Source organism: Dendrobium catenatum, unplaced genomic scaffold, assembly GCF_001605985.2.
Source record: "Dendrobium catenatum unplaced genomic scaffold, ASM160598v2 fragScaff_scaffold_664, whole genome shotgun sequence".
NCBI lineage: Eukaryota > Viridiplantae > Streptophyta > Magnoliopsida > Asparagales > Orchidaceae > Dendrobium > Dendrobium catenatum.
In genome coordinates, this window is record NW_021319126.1 from 15,454 (window position 1) to 41,543 (window position 26,090).

At 38.3% G+C, this 26,090-nt stretch overlaps 1 protein-coding gene across 2 annotated transcripts in view; it reads right to left on the reverse strand.

The window, feature by feature from the left end:
- Nucleotides 1–1,021: 1,021 nt before the first annotated feature.
- Nucleotides 1,022–26,090, reverse strand: part of LOC110096601 (mechanosensitive ion channel protein 10) — a 28,508-nt gene continuing 3,439 nt past the window's right edge. Inside the window, exons 4-7 of one of the 2 annotated variants that reach the window (XM_020822638.2) lie at nucleotides 18,238–18,531; nucleotides 17,959–18,161; nucleotides 3,690–4,009; nucleotides 1,022–1,245 (exon numbers count right to left, since the gene is read on the reverse strand). In XM_020822638.2, the coding sequence (XP_020678297.1) occupies nucleotides 3,730–4,009; nucleotides 17,959–18,161; nucleotides 18,238–18,531 (777 nt within the window). In that variant the 3' untranslated portion in view covers nucleotides 1,022–1,245; nucleotides 3,690–3,729. Of the gene's footprint in view, nucleotides 1,246–3,689; nucleotides 4,010–17,958; nucleotides 18,175–18,237; nucleotides 18,532–26,090 lie in introns of those variants that run through there. The other variant, XM_028695623.1, reaches the window with a different exon arrangement.

The window sequence follows — 26,090 nt, forward strand, 5'->3', positions numbered from 1 at the left end:
TCCAAACTCTCAAGATTGCATGTTCTTTTTGCCTATTTGCAATTAAATATGCCTAGTTTATTCATTGGAATCTATTTGCACAAGAGTAGGATTGAAATGACCCCCTAACTTTTTCTAAATGATCAAAATAGTTTCCGACTAGGCGTGTAAACGAGTCGAGTCGACTTCGAGTCAGGGGGTGTTTGAGCCTGACTCGAACTCGACTCGTGAGTTAAATATCAAGCTCAAACTCAAGTCAAGTTCAAAAGTCGAGCTCGAGCTCGACTCGCGATGTTGTAACAAGCCAACGAGCCACTCATCTGATTTTCCATTCCAGTTTTACCGCCCGTTCTGTTGGTTTTGAAGTTTTAGCGTGGATAATAGGTTGTTTATTACTTATTAGCATGAGCAGTTATGGCTTCAGTCTAATGGGCTTGGCATCATTAAATATGCTGATTTTTGATAGATTAAACTATATAATATATTTATTTGTGCTATGATGTAGGCATGTTTAGTTCAATTTATATTATTGGATAACAGGTCACTTGCATCTTTCCTTTTCATGAATTTATTTAGCCTTTATGTATGCTTACTGTTCTGTGGGGCTGGAGGAAACAATACAAGTTTCTTTCTCACAGTTTAAAGATACCTTCATTCAATAACTCTTATATGTAGCTAACTCATTTAGATTGCACTCTACTTAAAACTTGCAGAGTTTCATAAGCCACATGAAATTGACAAAGAATGGAACTTAAAATTAAAAAAAAAAAAATAAAACTGTCTCAAATAATATCAATTTCTGCAGCTTCTGAAAAATTATCTTTTTCTTCTTGGTATAATATCTCTGCAGCATCATTTTGGAAGTATCTATAAATTATATTAGTAAATTGATTTCAAATACTAGATGTAAAACAAGAAATATATCATGTCAAATGTCAAGGGATCTATAGTGAAAGAATTTATTTTAGTCTTATTCTTTTCAATCTTTAATATCTTCTCAATTCATTCTATTCATTAATCGACTATTGAAATCAGATCAATATCAACATCCAGAGCTGAATTAATTTCATTACAGAGAATTAATAAACAGTGGAAAACATAATTTATATTTATATAGTTCAGAATTATATCGTAAAGATAGAGTCCAAAATAATATATATGATAGCCACTCTAGCTACAAAGAAAAACATAAACCAAAGAGCTGAAATAAAAGCTACACTAGCATCACTGCATGCATACACAACCTCAATATGCAGACTCCTTAACCTGAAATCAAATAAACAAAGTAATGAGCAAATATTCCAGCAAGTAATTAAAATATAGTATCTAAAATCAATAAAATAAGAAGTGAAATAATATGTTGTAAATAATATAAAGAAATCTATGCATCAATACTATGTCGTTTATCTGTACTAATTACTTAGTTTGTAACAGATCACATCGTGGTCCATAATATAAGCAAAAATGATATGTATCATCAGGAATAGTAACAGCATCATGATAGGAAATACTTGAGTTCGCAAGTAACCCTAATGGGAAATACTTGAGTTCGCAAGCAAACATAACAATAATTGGTAAAACAGCGAGAAAAATAAAAGAACTTTGGTGGAAATAATAAAAAATAGTAGATAATCTTATAGAAATCAAAGCGAAGCAATAATGAAACAAAGATACAAGTGATTCTCAATTCGAGAGGAGGATCGTTCTCTCCCAATCTCTAGACTAGAAGTTTAGAGCCCAAAACACCAAAGAGAACTCCAAGAGGAACAATAATCATGCATGAAAAACTAACCCTAATCCTCAATTATCGAATTTCATTACAATATGATAATTGATTTTGGCTCCAATAAGTTGAAGAGGAGTTTTTTTTTTTTTTTTAAACCTTCCTTTTGAAACTAAAAAAAAGGATTTAAAAGCAAAAGAGATTATATGGGTAGTAGATTTGACACCCTTTGTAAAATGTATCAATCACAAACTAATCTAAGTCCATGAGATAGTCTCAAACTAAATCATTAAGTGGATTATAGACACCCTCGGGCTTAGTAGCTAGTCTTGTAAAAACTAATATTTGAGGATAGGAATCAATGGGCTAATGCAAAAGGTTAGCAATTTGAGCACCCCTCCCTAAAACCATCACAAGGATGAATTGTAAGTACCACCCTTCTACCTGTAGTTAATGTAATAATAACCAATCCACCTGGCCAATCAATTAACCACTAATACATGGCAACTTCCTCTAGTACCTCCATAATGATTAATGGTTAAGCGAACCTATGTCTTCTATCAATACAGTAATGGCAAGGAAGGGGAGGTGGAGAAGATCAAGCTAATGCGAGAAGAAACATCTAATTCCCTAGTGACACAATAAATACATCCTGCAATAATCCAAAGACTTGGCCTATAACAACCCAGATAATACTATTCAATATATTGTCCTCTGGAGACAGCCTAATCTCATGCAAAACTAAATCTCATGGTTATAACATTTGGGTATAACTTCCTAGAATATCATCCATCCAAGAAGTGCTCCATTACAAGCATGCTTAAGACAAAATTCTCAAGAAAAAGTAACTTATTATACCAAAAGGCATTTTGTGCATTTTAGTCTAGCTCTTTACTTAAATATATGATGTATTTTTCTCCTCTTTTGAAATGGAATCTGGTTCATTCATGGCCCACTTTTCCTCAAAAATCTTGTCATCCTAAAAGTAAGAAGAGTCGTTCCTTATATGAGCTTCAACCTTGGAGGGATTATTCTGTGCGAAGTCCGAACGCATCCGGAGGCTAATCCGGGCACGCCATGTCATCCAATGCACAGTGCATTGGGGGATGTGGCGCGTCCAAATTGACCTCCGGATGTGTCCGGTTACTTCACGTAATAATTTTTCTCAACCTTGACGATCACTTCCGCCCTCTTTGATTGAACATGTCATAAACCCACCAATCATGATTCATTCAAAATTAACACATTAATCTAGAGGATGTAAGACTTTAATATAAATTATAACAGCCAAGGAGATACTATCCAAGACTTTATCTACTTTACTCCAACTCATAACATACCCCACTGAAACTCATAATTTTATCCTTTTTCATAAACTCTCCAGAAGTTACCCATCTGAAAGTGCTCTATTATGAGCACACCTAGCTATGGAATTCCCAAGAAAATTCATCCATTATGGCCTAAACATTTACTTATCAAACTTAAAATATTTCCCCCCCCCCCCCCCCCCAATATAGTATTTGTTCATTCATACCCCCATTTTTTTCAAAAAAATTAGCTATCTTAGAAGCCAGTTAGGAGCCACTCATTGTCTAGGCTTCAACCCAGACTATTACTCCCAACCCCCTTTATCAAAAAAAAAAATTTTAATTTCAGGATGTCATATGACTCTTTGAAAATGCTTAACACATCAACGAGAACAATTAGTATGAGAATATAAGAATACAAATTTCCTCTCAAGTTAATTCAGAATTAGAAGCTGGCTCCTGGAACATCGGATGCCACCCCTACTCTACCCGGTGTAACCTAGGGCAGCAAAAATTTATGTAATACTCTCATTTCAGCGGATTTAAGCAAAAAAAAAAACCATCAAAATTAAAAAAACATCTCAACAACAGATAAAATATGATTTCGAAAGCCACTTCTGCTCTTAAGAAATTCAATTTCCAGTAAAAATTTTAAAACTGCATGGTAGTGAAAACAAAACCTGTAGAAAATTTTGAATTTCCTTCAAAAAGCGACAAGATTCAAGCTTGAGCATTGCAGGTTGACATTGGCAATGGGTTTGCCCCAATGTAGCTGAGCTGCACCTCCTGAGGAAGGAGATTGTACTGAATGGAGAGCTCTTCAAAGATCGTCTTCAACTCGAGGACAAGATCAGTTCGTCGGCTGTCCCTCTCAACCATATTCTGATAGTTCATGGTGTGTGTCACATGGAGGACTATGTTCATTTTATTGACATTTATAATGTCCGTCACCACAATGCTGTGGTTTTGCTGCCAGTGGTTTGGTTTTCCCTCAAGATACCTGTGGGAACATCAACATAGGAAACAAGAAACCATTAGAAAGCAATGATTGACTGTTGTTGTTAACTCTTGTTGAGTTCTTGACTCTTATATTTCCAAATGAGAAAAGGGTCCATCCTACTCAAAACACAAGGACTGCTTTAATTAGTATTTGTGCTATGTATTTATAACCTAAATATTATTTTCTTGCATTTTTTTTCTTATTTACTTGTGTGGGCTCCGAGAATTCGGCCTCGGACTCCACCTGTTTGTTTTTCGGGAGAGTTTTAACGAAATTAAGTTATGGGGTAAATTTTAGAAGACAGATGGGTTTGTAGATAAGACACTACCCAAATATTTTGCCCTCATTTTGCGAGGACTTTATGATATGAGTTCTGGTTTCCTATAGACGCGAGCCCCTATAGTTAATTACCCATCCCGCTCATGAGAGAGAACTTTCTATTAAGGCTAGCTGTTAATCAGATACATAGAGATACGTGTTATCTGGCATATAGTAGCAGCATGGGCTTGAGTATTTGACATTTGATATTTAAAATTTGAAATTTCATCATCTTGTACTTAAAACGGATGGTGTAGGAATAGATGATGGACCCGATCAAGATCCCATTGTTCCGTCGTCCCGGGCCATTGTGGTCCCTGGTCTACTTAGTCAAAGGAGGTAGTCGACCCAACCATCCTTGTTGGCAACCATGGGTTGCTTCGTCCAAGGGTACCTTGTAGAACTGGGATGAATGTTTGTCTAAAGGGACAAATTTGAACCCACCTTAGCTAACAAAGGGCTTCGTGCCCTATCAATTATATCCTATTGATTCATATCTCAAGGATTTGATGTACTAAGGAACGTATTGACTCTAGTCATAACCATAATTTAGTGGTGTCATTTGACGACAAACTACTCAGTTCAAAGGGCCTCGGCTCATAACCATTTTATCTTACAGTTCCATTTGGCGGCGAAACCGTTGGTCAGAGGACACATGTATTTACTGACATGAGATTATTTGAAAATGGATCATAGTGACATTTTCGACTAGGCATCAGTTCTATATGAGCTGAAGTAAATTTTAATTTGTCCACCCGGCAAATTATTGCGGATCGGGAATTAAGCAAAATGATGTGTTTATTTCAATTTAAAATATTTGGATTTTGGAAATTTTGGATTTCAAATGGGTATTTGGGTGAAATTTTGAAATTAACCCCTCCGGTTGATGTCCACGTTCAACATGGCCATTATCGGGGTGGTTATGGGGTCATAGATTTTCTTGATTAAACCTTGTTGACTCTGTCAAGTTGCCGACGTAGGATCGGGTTCGTCATATGCTTTGAACCTTTGTTGATGAATTTTCTTTGTTGAAGTCCTTTAAGGCCTAATATGAATGTATAAAATAAATATCTCGGTCAACATCGTGACTACATATTTATTTAATGGTTAGAGCCGTGTTGACTCCTGTCTACCCGCACATAAAGATCGGGCAGGAACTTGGGTTTATTTATTAACCTGCGTAACATCCCTAGACGTCACATGTGTACTTATAACACGATCGTCGGGGCCAATGCATGTGTTTGAGGGCATTTTATAATTATTTATTGAACCTTGTCGACTCTTATTTACCTGCTTTGGAGGATTGTGTTCAAATTTATTGACCCGCAAAACATCCGTAGACGTCATGTATGTTCGAAAACATGTTCTCCGAGCCCACGCAGGTCATGTGATTACACTTACCCTTTTGTGTATCTATGTGTATACAAATTACGGTGCATAAACAGGGGCATTTTATAATATTTGACGTTGTTCAATTGTGCGGGTGACCACCATTTGATTGCAGCATTTTATTTGGAAGATTGTATACGCCTTATGTCTGCTTACATACAGGTTACAGATCCGGTGGTGTGGCGTGGCGTGGTGTGGCGTGGCAGCTTGTAAACGTTTTCTGTCCTCTTACTGGATGTTGCGGATCCGGTGGTGTGATGTAGCAGCTTATGGATTGAGCCGTTTGTTGTTTTGTACAGGTAGACTGTCGTGCACTACTTACATGATTTATACATGTAGATTATAATGCACTGACTAATCTCCTGCTTTGGTTCGTAGAAGCTTATACTTATTGAAGGTCTTCTGCATTTGATCCCAGACAGTATATTATTCACATAGCAAGCCTCATACAATGACTCTTAGGAATATGCATTCATTGGAGCCCTTTTATATTTGTTCATGGATGGTATTTTGTGTATGTGACAGGTCTTCTGTTGTAGTTCATAGGAACTTGCATTTGTTGTATTTTTATGCATTTTGTTGTGGTCTCTGGTCCTTGCAGTACATCTGCTACAACATGTGAGGTGTAGTGCTTACATTTTTTTCCTAGAAAACCCATATGTATTGTAAATCTTCCAGTGTTACTTGTAGGCATTTGCTTGTGTTTGGATGTCATTCACATAATATCGTCACATTTACTGCGCACTAGCCTCATATCTTAAGAGATTGGTGCATTTATTTCAAACTCGTTGAATGCATTGCTTGTCATGTCCATTGTGTATTAATTTCTTTTATCAATGTACTTTATGGACATTGAACTGTTGTCGATGACATAGGTGCTATTATATTTATTCATATTCATCTATCTTGCAAATTATGTTGTTTGTGTATGAGTCATGTTGAACATTACAAATCCTTTCAATCTCTTTGGGAACATATTGTAGTTTGCATGATGAACTTCCATTGTTGTTGTTGACTGCTGATTGAGTTATACTCATCAGCAATTCTCTTGTACATATTATCTTACTAAACTCATGGTACACATATCTTCAGAACTTATAAGAAATTGTAGTCTTTTAAAAGACGTTGCTATAGGTTAACTAATTTCTATTGTTGTATACAATCATTTACAAGTGTTATCCCGTTGATCGTTACCTGCAAATTGATTCTACATTGTAGAAGACCAGTGTATTTACTTGTTTATTGATCGTTACCTGCCCCCACAAATGAGCCGTTATGCTTTATGAAAATCTTGTATTCATGCTCACAATCAGGTGTGGGTTGTGCCCTTCTTTGCATATCAAAAATCACATCCACTAATAGCTCCCCCTTTTAATGCTTTCAAGCTTCTCTAACATAGACTTGTTAGTTGATTGATATGAACACCACTAGTTTCATATCGTTTCTATGTGGATTAGAAGTTCTGCAACATTTTCTACAATCAAATTGCATATTCATATTGCTTGTTGTTTGTGAATGGGATATAAGAATTATCCTTGTCCACTATGCCTCTTCATTTGCTCACAAGTGATTTGTATTTGTAGCCCTTTGGCTCATCACAAGCCTTCACACATTCTTGTGTATTTAGTTTGTGCATTTCATCATCTTAGTTCTAGTTCATTGAAGTCCAATAGCTTCCAAGCACAACCTCCTGTTGTTCAATTCAGATTCAAGTTCAAAATAGGTTCGATCTCGAATTCAAGTTCTAGTCCGAGTTTGAGTAAAAGTTCAAGTCTTTTGCAGTTCAGTTGGGTCCCTTGTTCATTTCATTTGAGTTCAAAATATGTCCCCTGCTGTTCAAAAATTTTCAAGACCAATCCCCTGTGGTCCAAAATTGATTCCAGTTTGATTTCAGTTCAATTTCATTTTACTTGAGTTCAACTCTTTATTAATTACTTAGATTTTGTTCAGGTCCAAGCTCAAGTCCAAGTCCCCTTGCTTAGTGAAAATTTTGGTAGCCTCCCAGCGTCTCTCCCATTTAAGGGAAAAATCAAGAGGCAGTCTTCCCCTCCACGCTACATGAGCGCTTCAGGTAGATGTCAGGTGACACCGTAGCTGCATTTTCTTCAATCCCAGCTACACTACATGAGCGTTTAAGGGTCACTAACACCTGTTTAAAAGAGCACAGTTGTTTCCCCACGCATTGGTACATATTTTTCGTCCCCCTCACGCTACGTGAGCACTATGAGGATTACCCACCTCGTCGTAAGCGTCACACATATTTCCCTCCCACCGTGCTACGTAAGTGCGTATAGAGGTTTGCCGGCTCGGCGCAAGCATCGACAGCGGGATTTTTGAGTTAGAAAATTATACCTGCGCGGATGGACGTCAGTGTTGACACACAAATCGAGGCAAGGGAAGCATATTCACATCAACAACCAATTACAAATAAGAGCAATTAATTATAATTAATAAAAATTAATTATAATAAACTAAAATCAATTATAATTAATAATTAATTAATTATAATTAATGAAAAAATAATTATAATTAACTAAATTAATTTTAGTTAATGGAAATTTAATTATAATTAACTATAATAAGTATAATTAATTATACTTAATGAATTTTAATTATAATTAACTAAAATTAATTATAAGTAATATTAATTAATTATACTTAATAAAAATTAATTATAATTAACTCAAATTAATTGTAGTTAATGAGAATTAATCATAATTACTTATAATTAGTAATTATAATTAACTTAGAATCAATTATAATTAATTGAAATTAATTATAATTAACAGTAAACTAACTATAATTAATAACATAGGATTTATACAAGCTTTGATGCAGGATTTTTCTCGCATTCAAGCAGGATTTTACTAAATCTTGTTAAACAAACAGAGAGTTAAACACTGTTTCTAATAGTTCGGTCGGCAGGTCCAAGGGATTTGGCCAAAGAAGCTTGCGATAGGGAGAAAGTCACCTTCACAGCTAGCGAGCTCCCTTCGTTTCTTCCGATCAAAATGTTGTAACTTCCGATCCGACGGCAAACAAGCGTCATCGAAGGGGCGAAGTCGACCAGCAACGAAGGAGCTGAAGAAGTACGCGAATGGGAGAAAGCTTCCTTTACAGTGATCGAGCTTTCCGTCGTTGCTTCCGATTAAAATGTCGTAACTTCCGATCCGACCAGGAAGGGAACGTCGTCGTTGGAGGTGAAGGCTAGGGAAGAGGAATTAGCAAGAGAAGAAGAAATGCGGGAGGGGAGCAGACTTGCGATCGATTAAGGAGAGGAAGAAGGGAACCAACAGCCGAAGACCTCATCTCCTTCGGCCTTTTAACGACACGAGTGGGGTTCGCTCGAGGCAAAGATCCGGCTCGACGTGCACAGGATGGCAATGACGTGTGATTCGGACAAGTATGCATGATTTTTTTTTATAGGTCAACAACTTCATAGGTATTTATGGCTGCCTTGTTCCCCTGATTTGAGGCTTATATTTTCTATAAAAACTATATTCGACATCCGCATTGGAATAAGAATTTAACAAGTCTTTCACCTCTAAGCTCTTCTGTAAGTTTTTCAACATAATATCTAACAAGATTTTATTTGCTAGAATTAGTCTTGATTTATTTTAAAATAACTCCAAACAAATATTTGAGGCATATTTTATAACTAATTGTAAAGTTTACGTTGGAAGCATTTCTTCTTGATAAAATAGTACCTTAATTTATCTGAATTTTGTTGATTCATCAGCTGGTGAGACTTTGCTGCCTCCAGTATGGATTGTATATTGCTCAAATTATATTTTTTGTTGATGGTACATTCAGCTTATGGAGGCTTTTCCATTCTTTCCTCATTTAGCTGCATTTTGGCAAGAAATTTTAAATATTTATTTGGGGATCTTGACACGCTGCGCGAAATAGACCTAAATAAATATTTAGAATGCCCACAGTATTTAGGGACATTTGTGAGCATTGTATCTTTAACCACTTGTTAGAATCAACACTTATACTCTTAACAGATTCCGCTAGAGTTTTGGGGTTTTGGTTCCTTTTGCCCTTTCGCCCTTTTGCTTATAGCTTCAGCGGGCTTTATAAAGGAGTATACGCTAGTGACCTAAACTCTTTAGGTTTATATTAGGTTGATGACGAGAAGCCATCGGTCTAGAGCTTTGTGCGTAACAGGTATGTTGATGACGGAATCCTCTTAGCTCTGCCTCAGGCTTTATATGAATATTGGGATAGTTTCCTTGGTCCTTTGCTTTATGCTTTGATGGATTTGTTGAAAAAAATTCTTTCAATCCTCTTTTTTTGTGCTTTATAGATTTGTTGAAGGATTGCAGGTTTTAAATTTAGTCGATGGTACCGAATGTAGGCAGTATTTTGATCATTAACTAGCTGAGGAAACTTCAATCTAAGTCACTCGAGTTCATCAGATTAGGCGAACTAAGATTTGATAGCTCTTCGTCATGCATCCTTTCTTATGGTGTGTTGAGTATACCGAATTGCCAGTGATCCAGCCATATTTTGGATCTGGTCTTTTACACCCTTTCAGGTTTCAGACTTGAGCTATGGGAAATACGCTTCCCAATACTTAATCTACTGAAGTTGGTAGATTTAGAGTCTTCCTTTGTGGTTGAAAATTTTGAGCCCACGCACATTAGGTAGTTGCTCATGACTCCTTTCCATAAGAACTTTGATTCATTGGTCAATTAAGAGAATTTAGTATACTACGATCAGTCAAACTTGTTGAGTCAAATTAGCCTTCGTACTTCCTATAGTCCATACTGACGGGTTGACGAAGTGGGGGTTCCGTTACTATGGTCTTTCTTATGGCTTGTTGAGTAGGCGGATCTGCCAGTGATCCGACCATATTTGGGCTTGTTGGATCCGGCCTCTTACACCCATTCAAATTTTAAGCTTCAAGCTGTTGAAAGACTTCGAACTGTCTTAGCTCTCTTTGCTGGAGTGTGTAGTCATAAAAGTCTCTTTTTGACTTTTGAAATTTGGTACGTTATAAAAGTGGTGTCCCAAACCTTTGGAAGATCTTCTGCATATACTTTAAAAAAGAATTTGTTACATCATTCTATCTTGAAGGAATATTTACGACTGATGAGTTTAAATATTTATTCGAGGATTTCGGCACGCGGCGCGATGTCGACCTGAATAAATATTTAAAATGTCTCATGTCTTACAGAGACATTTCAAAATAGAATAATTTGATATTTTAATATTTTAAATATTTATTTATTTAGGAATCTTGGTACGTAGCACGATATCAACCTAAATACATATTTAAAATGCCCCCTCTTGCAGGGAGATTTTGGAAACATTTTGTATTTTGATATTTTAAATATTTATTCGGGGATTTCAATATGAACGAGATGTCGACCCGAATAAATATTTAAAATGCACCCAGTCTTATAGGGAATTTTTGTGGGATTTTTTAAATGCATTTTTGTAATACAAGAGAATTTTAAAATGTGAGATATACTTATGTCAATGAATACGTATAAAGTACATGATAATTTAGAGCATAATCATTCTTATTCATAGTATTTCTTCAGGTATTGACCGTTGATCGGCGACATAGGCCTCTGACGGTCCAGATCGATCAACTGATAAGCTCCTCCTTGGTATACTTTTTCAACGACGAATGGACCTTCCCAATTTGATACAAACTTGCCACCGATTTTTCGATGTGGGATGATTGGCCTTTTAAGCACTATGACAAATTCCCCTTCTTGAAATGACCGATGACGTACCATCCGGTCAAATGATTTCATCATTCGCGCTCGATATATCTTCAAGTTCTGTTGAGCTTGCAATATGGTCTCGTCGAGCGCATCGAGTTCTTCCAATCTCAAACGAGCATTTTGCTCATGAGCAAGATCGTTCAGGATTGCTACCCAAAGTGACGGTAATTTGATCTCCAACGGCAATAGTGCCTCAGCTCCAAACACCAATGAATAAAAAGTGGCTTTGTTTGGTGTCTTGTAAGTAGTATGATACACCCATAGCGCTTCAGCCATCTTTGTATATCATTCTCTTTTATTCTTGGTGAGAATTTTTTTCAACAACTTTACCAACGTCATATTAAAGGCCTCCGTCAAACCATTTGCTTTTGGGTTATATATTAATGAGTATCACAAATTGATTTTATGCAGATCGACGAACTTGTAAATTTTGTACTTTTGAAAGCGATACTGTTGTCTGCGATTATGTGGCGTGGCACACCGAATCTATAGACAACATTGTGGGTAAAGAAATTGATCACATGCTCGGACATGACTTCCCTGAATGGAGCTGCTTCTGCCCACTTAGAAAAGTAGTCTGTTGTTGCCAGAATGAAGTAATGTCCAGCTGATGACAGAGGATCTATCGGCTCGATTATATCTGTGCTTCAACATTCAAATGGCCAAGATGTTAATGTAGGGTGCAGTGGATTTGGCGGTTGATGTATAACATCACCGTTGATCTGACACTCGTGGAACCTCTGAGCGTGGTCAATACAATCATTCACCACTGTCGGCCAATAATAACTCATTCTCTTAATTTTAGCAACCTGTTTGGCCAATTTGGCCAGGCAATATGCTTTAACATTCTGGCCTCGAGGAACTCGAGCTATTTTAACATTTGACACTTGCTTTAGAAGCTCGTGAGCTTGCCTGTGATAACAAACTAACTCGATCATAATGACATTATAAACCCTAGTACTTGATTTATAACAAGTTGGGAGTCACCAAAGATTTAAAGATTTCGGATTTAACATCGATCTCAATCTCAAGCCCTACTATTAGGACTTCATACTCAGCTTGATTGTTGGACCGAGGTTCGGTCAAACTGAATGAGAATCTCATTATATCTCCTTCGAGCGCTATAAAAATGAGACCAATACTAACTCGAGCTTTTGCCAAACTTGGAGGTGGGGAGATCTAATCGACGATGCACCGTCAAAATATATCTCCCAGAATGGTAATTTTTCCTCGTCGACTTACATGATTTGTTCGTCGAGCAAATCATCGTTGAGTGGAGAATCCGTAGGAATAGGGTGCGGCAAGGAAATTTGCTAAGGCTTGTCCTTTTAATGCATTTTGTGGCATGTACGTGATATCGAACTGTAGTAATATCATTGTCCACCTGGCTAAATGACCTGTTTACGCTGGTCTTATCATCAAGAACTTCAGTTGATTAATCTTTGATATCAACGTAACCTTATGAGAAAGCATGTAATGACGAAGTTTCTGAATTGCAAAAATTAATGCCAAACAATGTTTCTCAATTGGTTAGTAGCGTACTTCTGCTCCGATCAGCCTCTGAATGATGTAGTAGAGCATATTTTCCTTTCATTCTTCGTTATGCTTGGCCAACAGTGCTCCGAGGGACTCTTCTAGTGCCGTTGTGTACAGTATAAGAGGTTTCGTCGGAATTGGTTCCGCAAGAATGTGCAGGTTTAATAGATATCTTTTAATGTTGTCGAACGCTTCCTGACACTCTGCATCACATTTGATGAGGACATCCTTCTTCATCAACTTTGAAAATGGTTGGCACATACCCGACAGATTCGATATGAATCGTCAAATGAAAGCCAGTTGCCATTGTAAAGAACGAAGTTGACGAAGGTTTTTGGGAGACGACATCTCTATGATCGCCTTAATTTTGTTGGGGTCGATCTCGATTCCTTGGTGACAAACGACATACCCCAAGAATTTATCGGAAGAGACACCAAAGGAGCATTTAAGAGGGTTCATATTTAGATCAAATTTTTTTATTCTCTCTAACACAATTCTCATATCTTTTAGATTGTCCTTCCAATCTATGCTCTTAACAACAAGGTCGTCCACCTAGCACTCAACCTTTTGATGTATTAACTCTTCAAATATAAGAGTCATCGCACGCTGATAGGTGGCACCAGCATTCTTCAGGCTGAAGGGCATGACTGTATAGAAGAAAATGTCGATGGGCGTTCTGAATGACGTATGCTTCTCATCTTCAGGCCCCATCTTGATTTGATTGTAGACCGATAATTCGTTCATAAATGAGAATATATCATAGTTGTAAGTGTTATCCACTAATAGCTCTGACACTGGAAGCGAAAAATCAGCTTTTGGACATGTCTTGTTGAGGTCCCGAAAATCGATACAGACACGAATTTGATCGTTCTTCTTCACCGGGACAATATTGGCAATCTAATTGGTATATTTTTCTTCACGAATAAAGGCTTCTTCTACAAGCTTTTTCGTTTCTATAAGCATATTTTTCTGCCTGGGAAGACGCACTCCTGAGAGCGAGGCGACAACTTAGTTGGTGCTTGAGGTTTAGTCCAAGGAAAGCATAGGCATCCGAACATGCGAAGATGACTATAGGAAGCCGAATGACCGTGGAGCCTGAGGTAGGGAGTTTGATTTAGGAGAGTTATAGAGGGTACCCGATTTATGAGATAATTTGTTGTGGATATAGCCTCAGCCAAAAATGTGAGAGGATGGTGTGCTGCGTCTAGAAGAGTACGTGTTGAGTCCAGGAGGTGTTGATGCTTTTGTTCAGCGGTTCCATTTTGTTCTGGTGTGTATGGGCAGCTCACTTGATGAGTGATGCCATGAGTGAGAAGGTAACTTTGGAATTCAATGCTAGTAACCTCACCGCCTCCGTCGGACCTGAACGTTTGGATGTTCGTGTTGAATTTGGTTTTAATTAGATTATGAAACTGTTGAAATTTAGCAAAGGTTTCGTGTTTGGATTTTAACAGATATACATAAGAAATTTTTGAGAATTCATCAATGAATATTAAATAGTAATTGAAACCATTCAGTGATGATATGGGGGCTGGACCCCAAACGTCCTACTGAACTAATTTAAAGGGCTTATTACAAGAAGAGGAACTAGTAGGAAAAGGGAGTTTATGACTCTTTGAAACGTTACAAGAAACACAGGCAGCTGTACTAGAAGCAGATCCGACGAGTTCCAGGATGTCTTTGACTAAGGATTGGAGAATGCGTGGGCTCGGGTGACCCAATCTGGCGTGCCACAGTGAGTGAGAGTCGCATGTTGCCCATAGAGCCTTGATATTATGACTGGAAGGAAGCTTGAGTTGATACAGGCCATGATGTTTGGGACCTAAGAGGAACGTTCGATTGTCCCGACAATCCTTTATGGAAAAATCGTTAGAATTAAACAACACTGAAACATTGTTGTCAATAGTGAGTTTAGAAATTGACAATAGGTTGTGAGAAAGAGCGGGGAGATGTAAGATGTTACGAAGATGTAGCTTACGATAGGAATTTAGAAGAGGTAGGAGCCCTTGACCTGAGTTTTGAATGGGAAGATTGCTGCCATTTGCAATGGAGACGGAGTCAAGCCCTGTATGGAGTGGGTTGTTGAAGATTTGCAGCGTCTGCGGACAGGTGAGACGATGCTCTGGAGTCCAAGATCCAATCACCTGTTGAAGAAAATTGTTGTTGAACTGTCGGAGCTTTGGGATTCGACGGAGGAGCATAGTGCAGGTTGCATCGGTGCCAGCAATTGAGTGTCATATGGTCGTTATTGCCACATATTTGGTAGTTTAATTTGCCGGAGGATGTTCAGCCCGAGTGCGTTGAATCTAGATTGGAGGGGGTTCTTGAATTTGGATTCTTTCCTCGGAAGCGATTGAAGCGTCTGCGAGTATTGGCAGTACGGGTTGAAAAGAGAGCCACTGCATCAGTTTTAGGGTTGGTTTCTTGAGCATGTTCGTGTTGAAGATTGATCTCCTCTCTACACAATAAAGAATAAAGTGTGTCGAGACTAATGGGAGTTAGAGAAGTCCTGATTGCAGTCTTAAACGGATTGTAGATAGAAGGAAGGCCGTTGAGTATATATAGTATGATGTCCTAAGTGTCGATTTTAGATCCAAGCGCGGCGATGTTATCGACGAGAATCTTGATTTGATCAAGATATTGATTCATTGTCCGGTCCTTCATCTGAATTTGGTGAAGCTCATTTTTAAGTTGTATGACTCGTGATCGACTCGTTGGTTGAAGGCGCCGTTCAAGAGTGATCCAGACTTCGTGAGCGATTTGAAGAGTGAGAACGTAGGGAAGACGGAGGGGGATATGGTGGAGAAGAGAGCGGAGATGAGATTGTGATCGATTAGATTCCAAAGGTTGTGTTCTTTCTGATCGGAAGATGGCAGAGGTTGTGTTCTTTCTGATCGGAAGCTGGCGGACACAATGTACGTCCGGTGAGATGATCGCTAAATTCGTTTGCAGCGAAATGTTGGTGCAGTTGCAAACATCATATTGCATAATTGTCGGTAGTGAGCTGGGTGGGAACGATATTCTTGATGTTAGAAATAAAAAATTTAAGAGTAGGGATTACAAACTCTGCGAGGGTTTCCGAGATGTCCGAGGTGGTCTTTCGTGAAGTTGCAGATTCTTGTTCGGCCATGATTAGAGAAGAGCTGTGAAGCAGGGCAGCTCTGATACCATGTGAGAGTTCTTGCCTGAGGGCAAGAGAGAACGAAACTGGAAAGAAGAATCTTGCCTGATGGCAAGATAGAGACGAAGGAGACAGAAACTCAAACGGAGAACATAGGAGAAATGAAGTATTGTATTATATGTCTTTACTGTACTTGAGGGACTAGTATATATAGACTAGACCTATCAAGCAAATACAATAAAATATAAAACTAACTAAAGCTGACGTGGACTGTTCAACAACAACAACAACAACATCAAGCCTTTATCCCACTACGTGGGGTCAGCTACATGAATCCTTTTTCTCCATTGTGTCATATTAAAAGTCAAATTCTCGTTTAAATCTAATAAAGAAAGGTCATTCATAATATTTTCTAACCAAGTCTTTTTAGGTCTACCCCTACCTTTCTTAACATAAGTCAAATCTAATACCTCTACTCTCCTAACCGTGTACTCTTATTAATGATTTGATCGCCCAAAGTCACAATCCCTTCAGTAGGTCTATTACTACTAAAATTACACTCCATATATTCTGTTTTAGATCTACTCAAGCGAAAACCTTTAGACTCTAAGGTTGACCTCCATAATTCAAGTTTACCTTCAACTCCCTCTCTAGTCTTATCAACAAGAAGAATATCATCAGCAAAAAGCATACACCAAGGTACATCCTCTTGTAAATGTCTAGTGAGAACATCCATGACTAAAGCAAAAAGATATGGGCTTAAGGCTGATCCTTGATGTAACCCAACCGAAATAGGGAAATACTTGGTCAAACCACCTTGTGTTTGAACACAAGTAATAGCTCCTGCATATATATCTTTAATGATTTGAATATAAGCATTATTGACTCCTTTCTTTTCAAGAACTCTTCATAGCACTTCTCTTGGAACTTTATCATATGCTTTTTCTAAATCAATAAATATCATATGTAGATCCTCCTTATTTTCTCTATATTTCTCCATCAAACCTCTTAATAAATGTATGGCTTCCATAGTCGACCTACCCGGCATGAATCCAAATTGATTTTGAGAAACATTAGTATCACGCCATAACCTATGCTCCATAACTCGCTCCCATAGTTTTAAAGTATGACACATTAACTTAATACCTCTATAATTCGCACAATCTTGTGCATCACCTTTATTCTTAAAAATAGGAATTAACACACTCATTCTCCACTCATCTGGCATCTTCTTAGTCTTCAAAATAGAATTAAAAAGTTTAGTAAGCCATGAAATTCCTTCATCTCCTAAGCATTTCCACACCTCTATTGGAATATCATCAGGTCCAACAGCTTTTCCACCCTTCATTTTCTTTAAAGCCTCTCTAACTTCAGTTTTACTAATACGTCGATAAAAACATAAATCTTTATTTTCACGTGGACTGTTGCGCTAACATAAATAAATCTATATTCTATTATCAAACATCTGCATAAGACATCCAGCTAATCTTTAACTAATGTAATCATATTGTAATTCGTCCTAGACTCCTAGTTAATTCTTTTCATGATTCAATTTTTAATACTTCTTGAATTACTCTATTGTCAATAATTCATTGAAAAAAGAGAGCAGCTTCTAAATTATGTCATTATTAAAATACTTTAATTTATGAAAGGAAAATGCGGAAAAAAAATAGATAAGAGAGGGAGGGGGCTTTTTAAGAAAAGGAAACGAAGAGAAAGAGAAGAGAGAAGTTGAAATGATAGAAGCAATAACTACTTTTGTCGCATGATAGCCCTTATTCCATGACATGAGCATAATTTAAGTATGTCCATGATAATTCACAAGAATGACATAATTCACTTACGTTTTAATCCTAGCCTTAAGATCAGCTATTCTCTCCGTTGAAGTTGACATATCAACAGAAAATTCCACAGTATCACCCATGTTAGGGCTCCGATAGAAGTTTCTTATTGGTTTGTTGGCCAAGACTGAATTTGGATAGTAAATTTTTGAGTTGTCAAGTTGAAGAAAAACAGTACTCAAAATGTTCATCTCTTCGACAATCATCTGAAAGCATCAACTACTAAAATTGTATTAATCAAACAAATAGCAAAAATTCAAATAATTAAACTCAAATAATTACCTGAACACCTTCAATCACACATCGGTCACCAACATCAAAAGGATGCATCACAAAGACAAATATGATTGCTTCAAAAGCAGTTTTGCAGCTATTTGTAAATATGAAGCCTACTAGTACAACCTGAGATGAGATCAAAACTAACACTTTTGTTGTGGCAAAACCCATGATAATCACTGTGATGATTATGATAAGAACAATAACAATAGTAGACAAAAGCTTGTGCAGTTGATTGACAGCTGTTTTGGTGTCATTCAGTGAATGTGCGAGGGACTTGCGATCAAGATAAGCTTTCACCTTTAAAAAAAAAAAAAGAGTTAGGATTGAAAATATATAAATAAACAAATATCAGAGGGAAAGGCATAAGGATTTCTTCTTTGACTCATTTCTACCAATCAATACTATCAGCTATGAGACATCATGGAAATGAGATTAGTTCCAGCACTGTTACAGCGCTCCTTGCGCCTTTTCAATGCAGTTCAAGTAATAGAAATGTCATCGCAGATGCAAGTTTGCATTTTGTCCAACATTTCCATTCTGATTCACAAACTGTTCAGCTGGAGTTCAATTTTGCTTTCACTTTTTTTCTTGCAGTGTTCTTACCTTAGGATTAATAAAACATCTGGTTCATTGTGAGCATATCTTACAAAGCATAAGATAACATCCAACTCACAAGTCTTTGCAGCAGGGTCCAGAAATTAGAATAGAATCCACAGTCCTGTTTTCCAAAATTTACAATAGAATCCACCGACCTGAAGATCCGAGTTGCTGAACCTCTAACTACCTTGTTTTAATCCAGATATTTGTTTTTTTTTTTTTTTACTTCATGGTGCATGTTTTGCCTTTGTTTTAGTGTTTTTGGTCATGACGTGGAGCATGGTTCCTTGTATGAATGTAGAAATAAATAACTTAATAGCGGATTGTTGGTTATTGAATAAAATATTTTCTCATTAGATATTTCTCTACTTTTTTATTTCCAATATGCATGACCTAATTCAAGTGCGAGGCATGTTACTGGGTTCAAGCCATCTTCTTATTAAGATGTTTAGTGATCAATAGAAAGTGAGACTCTTTACTAAGCTCTGGCACATTTTTTTAAATCAATTATGTGAATGAAATTTTGTCCTATTGTGATTTTCGTATGACCTTCAATTATTGTGATTAATTTCTTGAATAGCATATACTACTAAATCAGAAGGATTAAGTTTGTCTGTTTCTATGGATCACCAAAGCGACAAGTAATTTTCATAATACAGTTTGCTTTCTTTCAGATGATGCTAAGTTTTACATCAATTTTGCAATAGGTTAATTGCATCTTCATGAAGAAAAATCTCTTTACATTGCATATTTGCAAATATTGCATTTCATGACATTAAAACATCATATCCCCTTGAGAAGTCCTCGATTCTACATTACCATGTACCACTTACTGTTAGGTGTTGGTTCAATTTTAGGATAGATTGATCTTACGATTATCACAACAATGTAAATCTCTATAAATAGAGATTATATGTGATGTATAATTTGGGAAAATTTTAAGTAAAGATTTAGATTAGATTTTTCTCCTTCAAAATCTGTCTTCCCTCTCTCTCTCTTGCAAGAAGAGCTCAAGAGCTCTCAAAGAACACCTAATTTCCTAACAAATGGTATCATAGCCTCGTTAAGGCGATCTCAAGGAAGAAGAAAGGTTCTTGTCCAAGAAAGAGGGAGGCAAGGCTCGGGCCTTGTTAGCACAAAGGAGGCGAAGGGCTCAGACTGGATAGAGGCTTCGTTTGCTTGAAGAATTGGGAGATAGACTGCGGTTCGATTCCGTGTGGGACTTGAAGTCGAAGTCGCGCGTAGAGGAGGAGGCAGAAGCAGGGTCGGGTCAGGACGGTGCCGTGTAGAGTCAGATCCACAGAAGAGGAGGCAGAAAATCAGAGACTTGGTGCCGCTCGGGTTGGCAGAAATTGTACGGGAGGCCTTTCTTGGTTTGCTTGGGTGAAGCTGGGCTCGGTGTAGGACGCGGGCAAAGGCAGACGGAAGGTCCCCGATGCTGGCTTGTTCGCGTGAGGTCGAATTGACAAAAGCCAAAGTGGGATTAGTTTGCTAGATTTCAGACGGGACTCTCCAAAGCAGCCGAAAATCCTTCTTCAATGGATATATGGCACCTGAATATGCAACAAGGGACTATTTGATAGAAAAGGCAGATGTCTACAGCTTCAGCATTGTTGCATTGGAGATTGTAACTAGGAAGTGTGTCTCAAGCTATATGAAAGAAGACCAATATCACCTTCTGGACGTGGCACATTTTGCAAAAGATAAAGAGGACCTATGGTCTCTTGTTGATAAGAGACTGGAAAACCAATACAATCAGGTTGAAGCTTTGAGAATGATCAGGGTGGCCATTCTATATGCACATTCATCACCAGCTCATAGGCCTTCAACGTCAAGTGTAGTGAAAATGCTTACTGAAACACTAGCATCCTAGACTTTGTTCCAGATCCATATCATTTCAGAGACAATCTAGGCTATGGTTTTGGTGAAGATCTTTGAGGTGGAGCTTCCGGGTCAGATTGTGAGTTTGATCGGCGAGAAGGGTCATTTAGATGTTGTGTGTTGGAGCAGTGGATCAAATCAGGAAAGGTCAAGAACCGTGGGGCGACAGGTTGGCCATGGACTCGGAATTGGACATGTGTAGTGCGACGTCGCAGGTTGGAGCGCACACGAGTGTTCGAGGAAGACTGACAAGTCGGTGCTGGAGCGTGAGCTGGAGCCGTGGATTGGAATGCACGATGGAGGCCTTTCGCGAGCGGGATTAGGCTCGGTTTGACGGGATTGCTCGTGAAGTTAGATCACAGTTGGTGCACATGTGGTTCTTTGATTGTAAAACCTGGACCAAGGTAGAGATTGTTAGGTGTTGGTCCAGTTTTAGAATAGGTTGATCCTGCGATTACCACAACAATGTAAATCTCTATAAATAGAGATCATATGTGATGTATAATTTGGGGAAATTTTAAATAAAGCTTTTGGTTAGATTTCTCCTCTCTTGCAAGAAGAACTCAAGAGCTCTCAAGAACATCTCCCAATTTCCTAACACTTACTATACACAATTTTATCAAAATCATATACACCAAAATGCATGTTTTTTCTTAATTAAGTTCCATTAAAGTATTGAATAATCTTATAGCTCGAGAAAGAAATTAATCCTCACATTGAAGTCATCTGAATTAAAAAATAAAAAATGAGTATTTGATATTTCCATTGCTTAAAATAACATATGTGAACCACAAAAATTCGTTGGCATTCCCTTCAACTAAAATGTAAAGGCAATAAATAAATGAAGCATGGAGTGATTTTTGATAAACCAACAACGATGGAATTTGTTGGACGTACTTTGGAACCAGAAAAGAGCATATCAATTGATTAATATCGTATTGTTTCTCTAGGAAAGGGATCTATTAATAAAAGACAACTCCAGAATGTTCTTGTTTCGATCTGCCTTGAACAATGGGCATGACTGGCATGGCCATTAGTTACAAGTTATTAGCATGCAAGTATGGAAAGGCATCTTGGTCGTCCAATTGAAATTAAAATCCAAAAGTAGCAAAAATGATAATCACTTAGGGAAAATATTTAAGAAATATGAATTCAGCTAAGATGGAGATAGCATGAGAAACTGGATGATGCGGAGAACGCTAGCTCGGGGATGCCATCGGAACATCTTACCTTTGCTAACAAACTATGTCATTCTCCATTATCTTATTTTTACTTTCAGCTACATTTTACTATTTTCTGCCTGCATTAGTACTATTAGTCCTTTTTAGAAAATATTTCAGTTATAGCAAAAGGGTTAGGGAAATTAGAGAGGAGGAGATACATATACTGGTAGTCTGGTAGAAGGAAAATTGTGGTTACTTTTTGGCTTTTCAGATAGTAAGAAGAAGTTTGAAAGAGTTCTTCAAACAGAACTTCGTTGTTTTCGTTTTTCTTTTTGGCTTGTGTTATTGCAGGTGACGGAGCACTACATCAGCTTTGGTATCAGAGCCAGCGATGGCAGAGCATGGCAAACAATCCATCACCGGAGAAGTTCCAAGCCTGGAGCCGCTCTGAGCAAAACAGACCAATATCATGCGTCAGTTGGACGAGCTATCAGCCAATGTGCAAAGGTTAGCAGTGGAGTTTTGCCATGAGTTCAATCTCGATCGGGCGTCAGCCGGTGCCGAGGGAAGAAATGCCTCCAAATAGGCCTATGCTGCGGAGGGGAGCAGCCCTTGTCCGCAACATCCAATGCATTCCGGCTGCTCAGCTGGAGGCGCCCGATTCGAAGGAAGATTGGCATATGTATCGAACAACAAATGGAGTTGAATCCGGAGAACAAGATGATGGCATGAGGTATCAGCCAGAATACCAGGGGCATCGCAGGCCAAGACCCAGATATTACTCGCAAGGAGAATTTAAAGTTAAATTAGATATTCCATTCTTTGTTGGACATTTGCACATTGAGGATTATCTAGATTGGGAGAAGGCAGTTGAAATTTTTTTTGAGTATATGGAGGTTGATCCTGACAAACAGGTAGAATATGTCGCCTGTCGATTGAAGGGAGGTGCGAGTGCTTGGTGGGCACAAGTGTTACAATTGAGCCAGCGGAAAGGCAAAGGGCGAGTGCAGAATTGGGCAAGAACGAAGCAACTGTTTAGGGCACAATTTTTACCCACGGAGTGAGGTACCAACATTGTATCCAAGGTACACGATCCGTGAGCGAGTATACTGAAGAATTCAACAGATTAAGTGCTAGAAACAATCTTAATGAATCTGCCAATCAACTGGTAGCATGTTACAACGGGGGACTAAAAGACAGTATTCAAGATTGACTTGAGCTGAATCCCATTTGGTCTATGTCGCATGCAGTCAACTTCGTCTTGAAGGCGGAAATGCACAAAACAGACAACCAATGAATTCTTTCAATCGTCGCCATTAGCAAAACCATTCCACGGCGGCAGCAAGGGAACTTCGGCGGTTGTTAAAACTCCCTACAACACCCCTGTTTCAATCTCAAACACTCCAGCACCTTGTAATAGCGTCGAGCCCAAGAACCAAATGAAAAACAGGCCTGCCAATAAAGACAATCCATATGCCAAGCCGTCCACACTTAAGTGTTTTCGATGTTTTCAACCAGGGCATAAGTCGAATGAATGTCCACAAAGGAAGCATATCCACCTAGCGGAAGGCAAAGATGAAGAGGAACAAACAACAACTGAATTGGAAGGTGATTGTGAAACAGAGGATATTCAAGCCGATGAAGGGGAACTACTGGTTTGTGTCATGGAGAAACTGTTGTTATCCCCACGCCAACCCGTTAATTCCCAACGACACGCTATATTCAGGACTCGTTGCACTATCAATGGGAAGGTGTATGATCTATTAATCGACAACAGATGTACGAAGAATGTTATATCCCGAGCAGTGGTACAAAATCTGCAGTTCAAGACAGCAAAAAACCCTAATCCTTATAAGATAAGATGGGTAAAGAAGGGTATGGAGATAAGTGTCACGAAGTCTTGTCGAGTGACTTTTTCCATTGGTAAACAATATGTTTGTGAGGTGCTATGCGACGTCTTGGAAATGGATGTTTGCCACATAATATTGGGGAGACCATGGCAATTTGATGTAGGCGCTACTTATAATTGCAAGGCTAATGTGTACTCATTTGAGTGGAAGGACAAAAAGCTCCGTCTAATCTCCAATTCGGCAGAATCAAAAGTTCAGCAAACAAAGTCTGCAAAACAAGCAGCCTTGCATATGGTAACCAGATCTGTATTGCTTCACTGCTGGAGAGAACTGAACCCCTTGTTTGCCTTGTTGATAACGGAACCCAATCTTGACACTTCCCAACAAAAGTTGCCCAATGAACTCTACAAATTACTTCAATAATATGAAGACCTCACACCTGAAGAATTGCCCGCTGAATTACCGCCACTCTGCAACGTCCAGCATCAAATAGATCTAATACCCGGTTCGTCGCTGCCCAACCTTCCCCATTACAGGCTCAGTCCGTAAGAGCAAGGCATTTTACAAGAATTAATAGATCAATTACTGGAGAAAATTTTGATCCAAATGAGCATGAGCCCTTGTGATGCACCGGCGCTCTTGGTACCCAAAAAAATACGGAAATTGGTGAATGTGTATAGATAGCTGGACCATTAACAAAATAACGATCAAGTACAGATTTCATGTACCACGTGTTGAAGAGTTGATTGACCAGCTTATGGGAGCTACTATTTTCTCCAAAATTGATCTTCGCAGTGGATATCATCAAATTCGGATACGCCCCGGCGACGAATGGAAAACGGCATTCAAAACCCCACAGGGATTGTATGAGTGGAAAGTCATGTCGTTCGGATTATGTAATGCCCCCTCTACATTCATGAGGATGATGACGGAGATCCTCAAACCGTATATGGGCAAATTCTGTATTGTGTACTTTGATGATATTTTGGTGTATAGTTTGACTGGCAGGAGCACTTACATCATTTAACAACCCTTCTTGAGGTCTTAAGGCAACAAAGGTTATTTATTGATCAACCTAAGTGTGAATTTGCAGTTTCTAAAGTCTCATTCCTTGTATTCATAATTTCAACAGAAGGAGTGCATATGGATCCAAACAAAGTATCTGCAATTGTTGATTGGCCGGCCCCACAATCTTTTTTTGAAGTGTGAAGCTTCCATGGATTGGCGAACTTCTACCGGAAGTTTATAAAAAATTTCAGCATTATCTTAGCACCTGTCACTGAGTGCTTGAAATCCAAGACTTTTAATTGGAGGGAAGAGCAACCACAAATCTTTGAAGCAATTAAACAAGCTATCAGCTCGGCCCCAGTGCTTGTCCTTCCTAATTTTGACAAACTGTTTACTATAGATACGGACGCCTCCTCTATAGGCATCGGAGCCGTCCTATCACAAGAAGATAGAACAGTTGCTTTTTTCAGTGAGAAACTGTGCGCAACTCGACAGAAATGGTCAGCTTACGAGCAGGAATTCTATGCTATCATTCGGGCACTTAAGTAGTGGGAGCCGTATTTATTGCACCGGTACTTCATACTTTGTAGTGACAACAAAGCTTTATAATATATAAATAGCCAAAAAATAGTAAATCGTATGCATGCTCGTTGGTTGATGTTTTTGCAGAGATTTTCTTTCACGACTAAGCATAAGCCGGGTGTCGAGAACCGAGTGGCTGATGCCCTTAGCAGAAAACGAATTCTACTTACACAAATACAATCTGAAATAACAGGATTAGAATATCTTAAAGAAATCTACGATGAGGATCTGGATTTTAGTGCCATCTGGAAGCGTTGCTAGGAGGAGTTTGGCTTTGAAGACTATTCCATCAGACATGGCTATTTATTCAATAAAATCTTCTTTGCATCCATGTTTCGTCCTGGCGACAACAAATCATACGCGAAGTCCATGGCGGCAGCCTTGCCGCACACGTAGGAAGAGATAATACACTTCAACAGCTTCAGACTCATTTTTTTTTGCCTCGGCTAAGACGGGATGTAATCCGTTTGGTGGACAGCTGCCCAATCTGCCAAGTTTATAAGGGATGAGCTCAAAATACAGGTCTTTACATGCCTCTGCCGATGCCCGATTCAATATGAGAAGATCTGAGTCTTGACTTTGTTTTGGGCTTGCCAAGAACCAAGCGTGGCAACGACTCGGTCATGGTTGTCGTGGACAGGTTCTCTAAAATGGCACACTTTATCTCTTGTAAGAAACTGCAAACGCCCTAAATATTGCAAACCTTTTTTTAATAAAATTGTATGTTTACACTGCCTGCCGAAGAGTTACATCTGATCACAACGTCAAATTCATA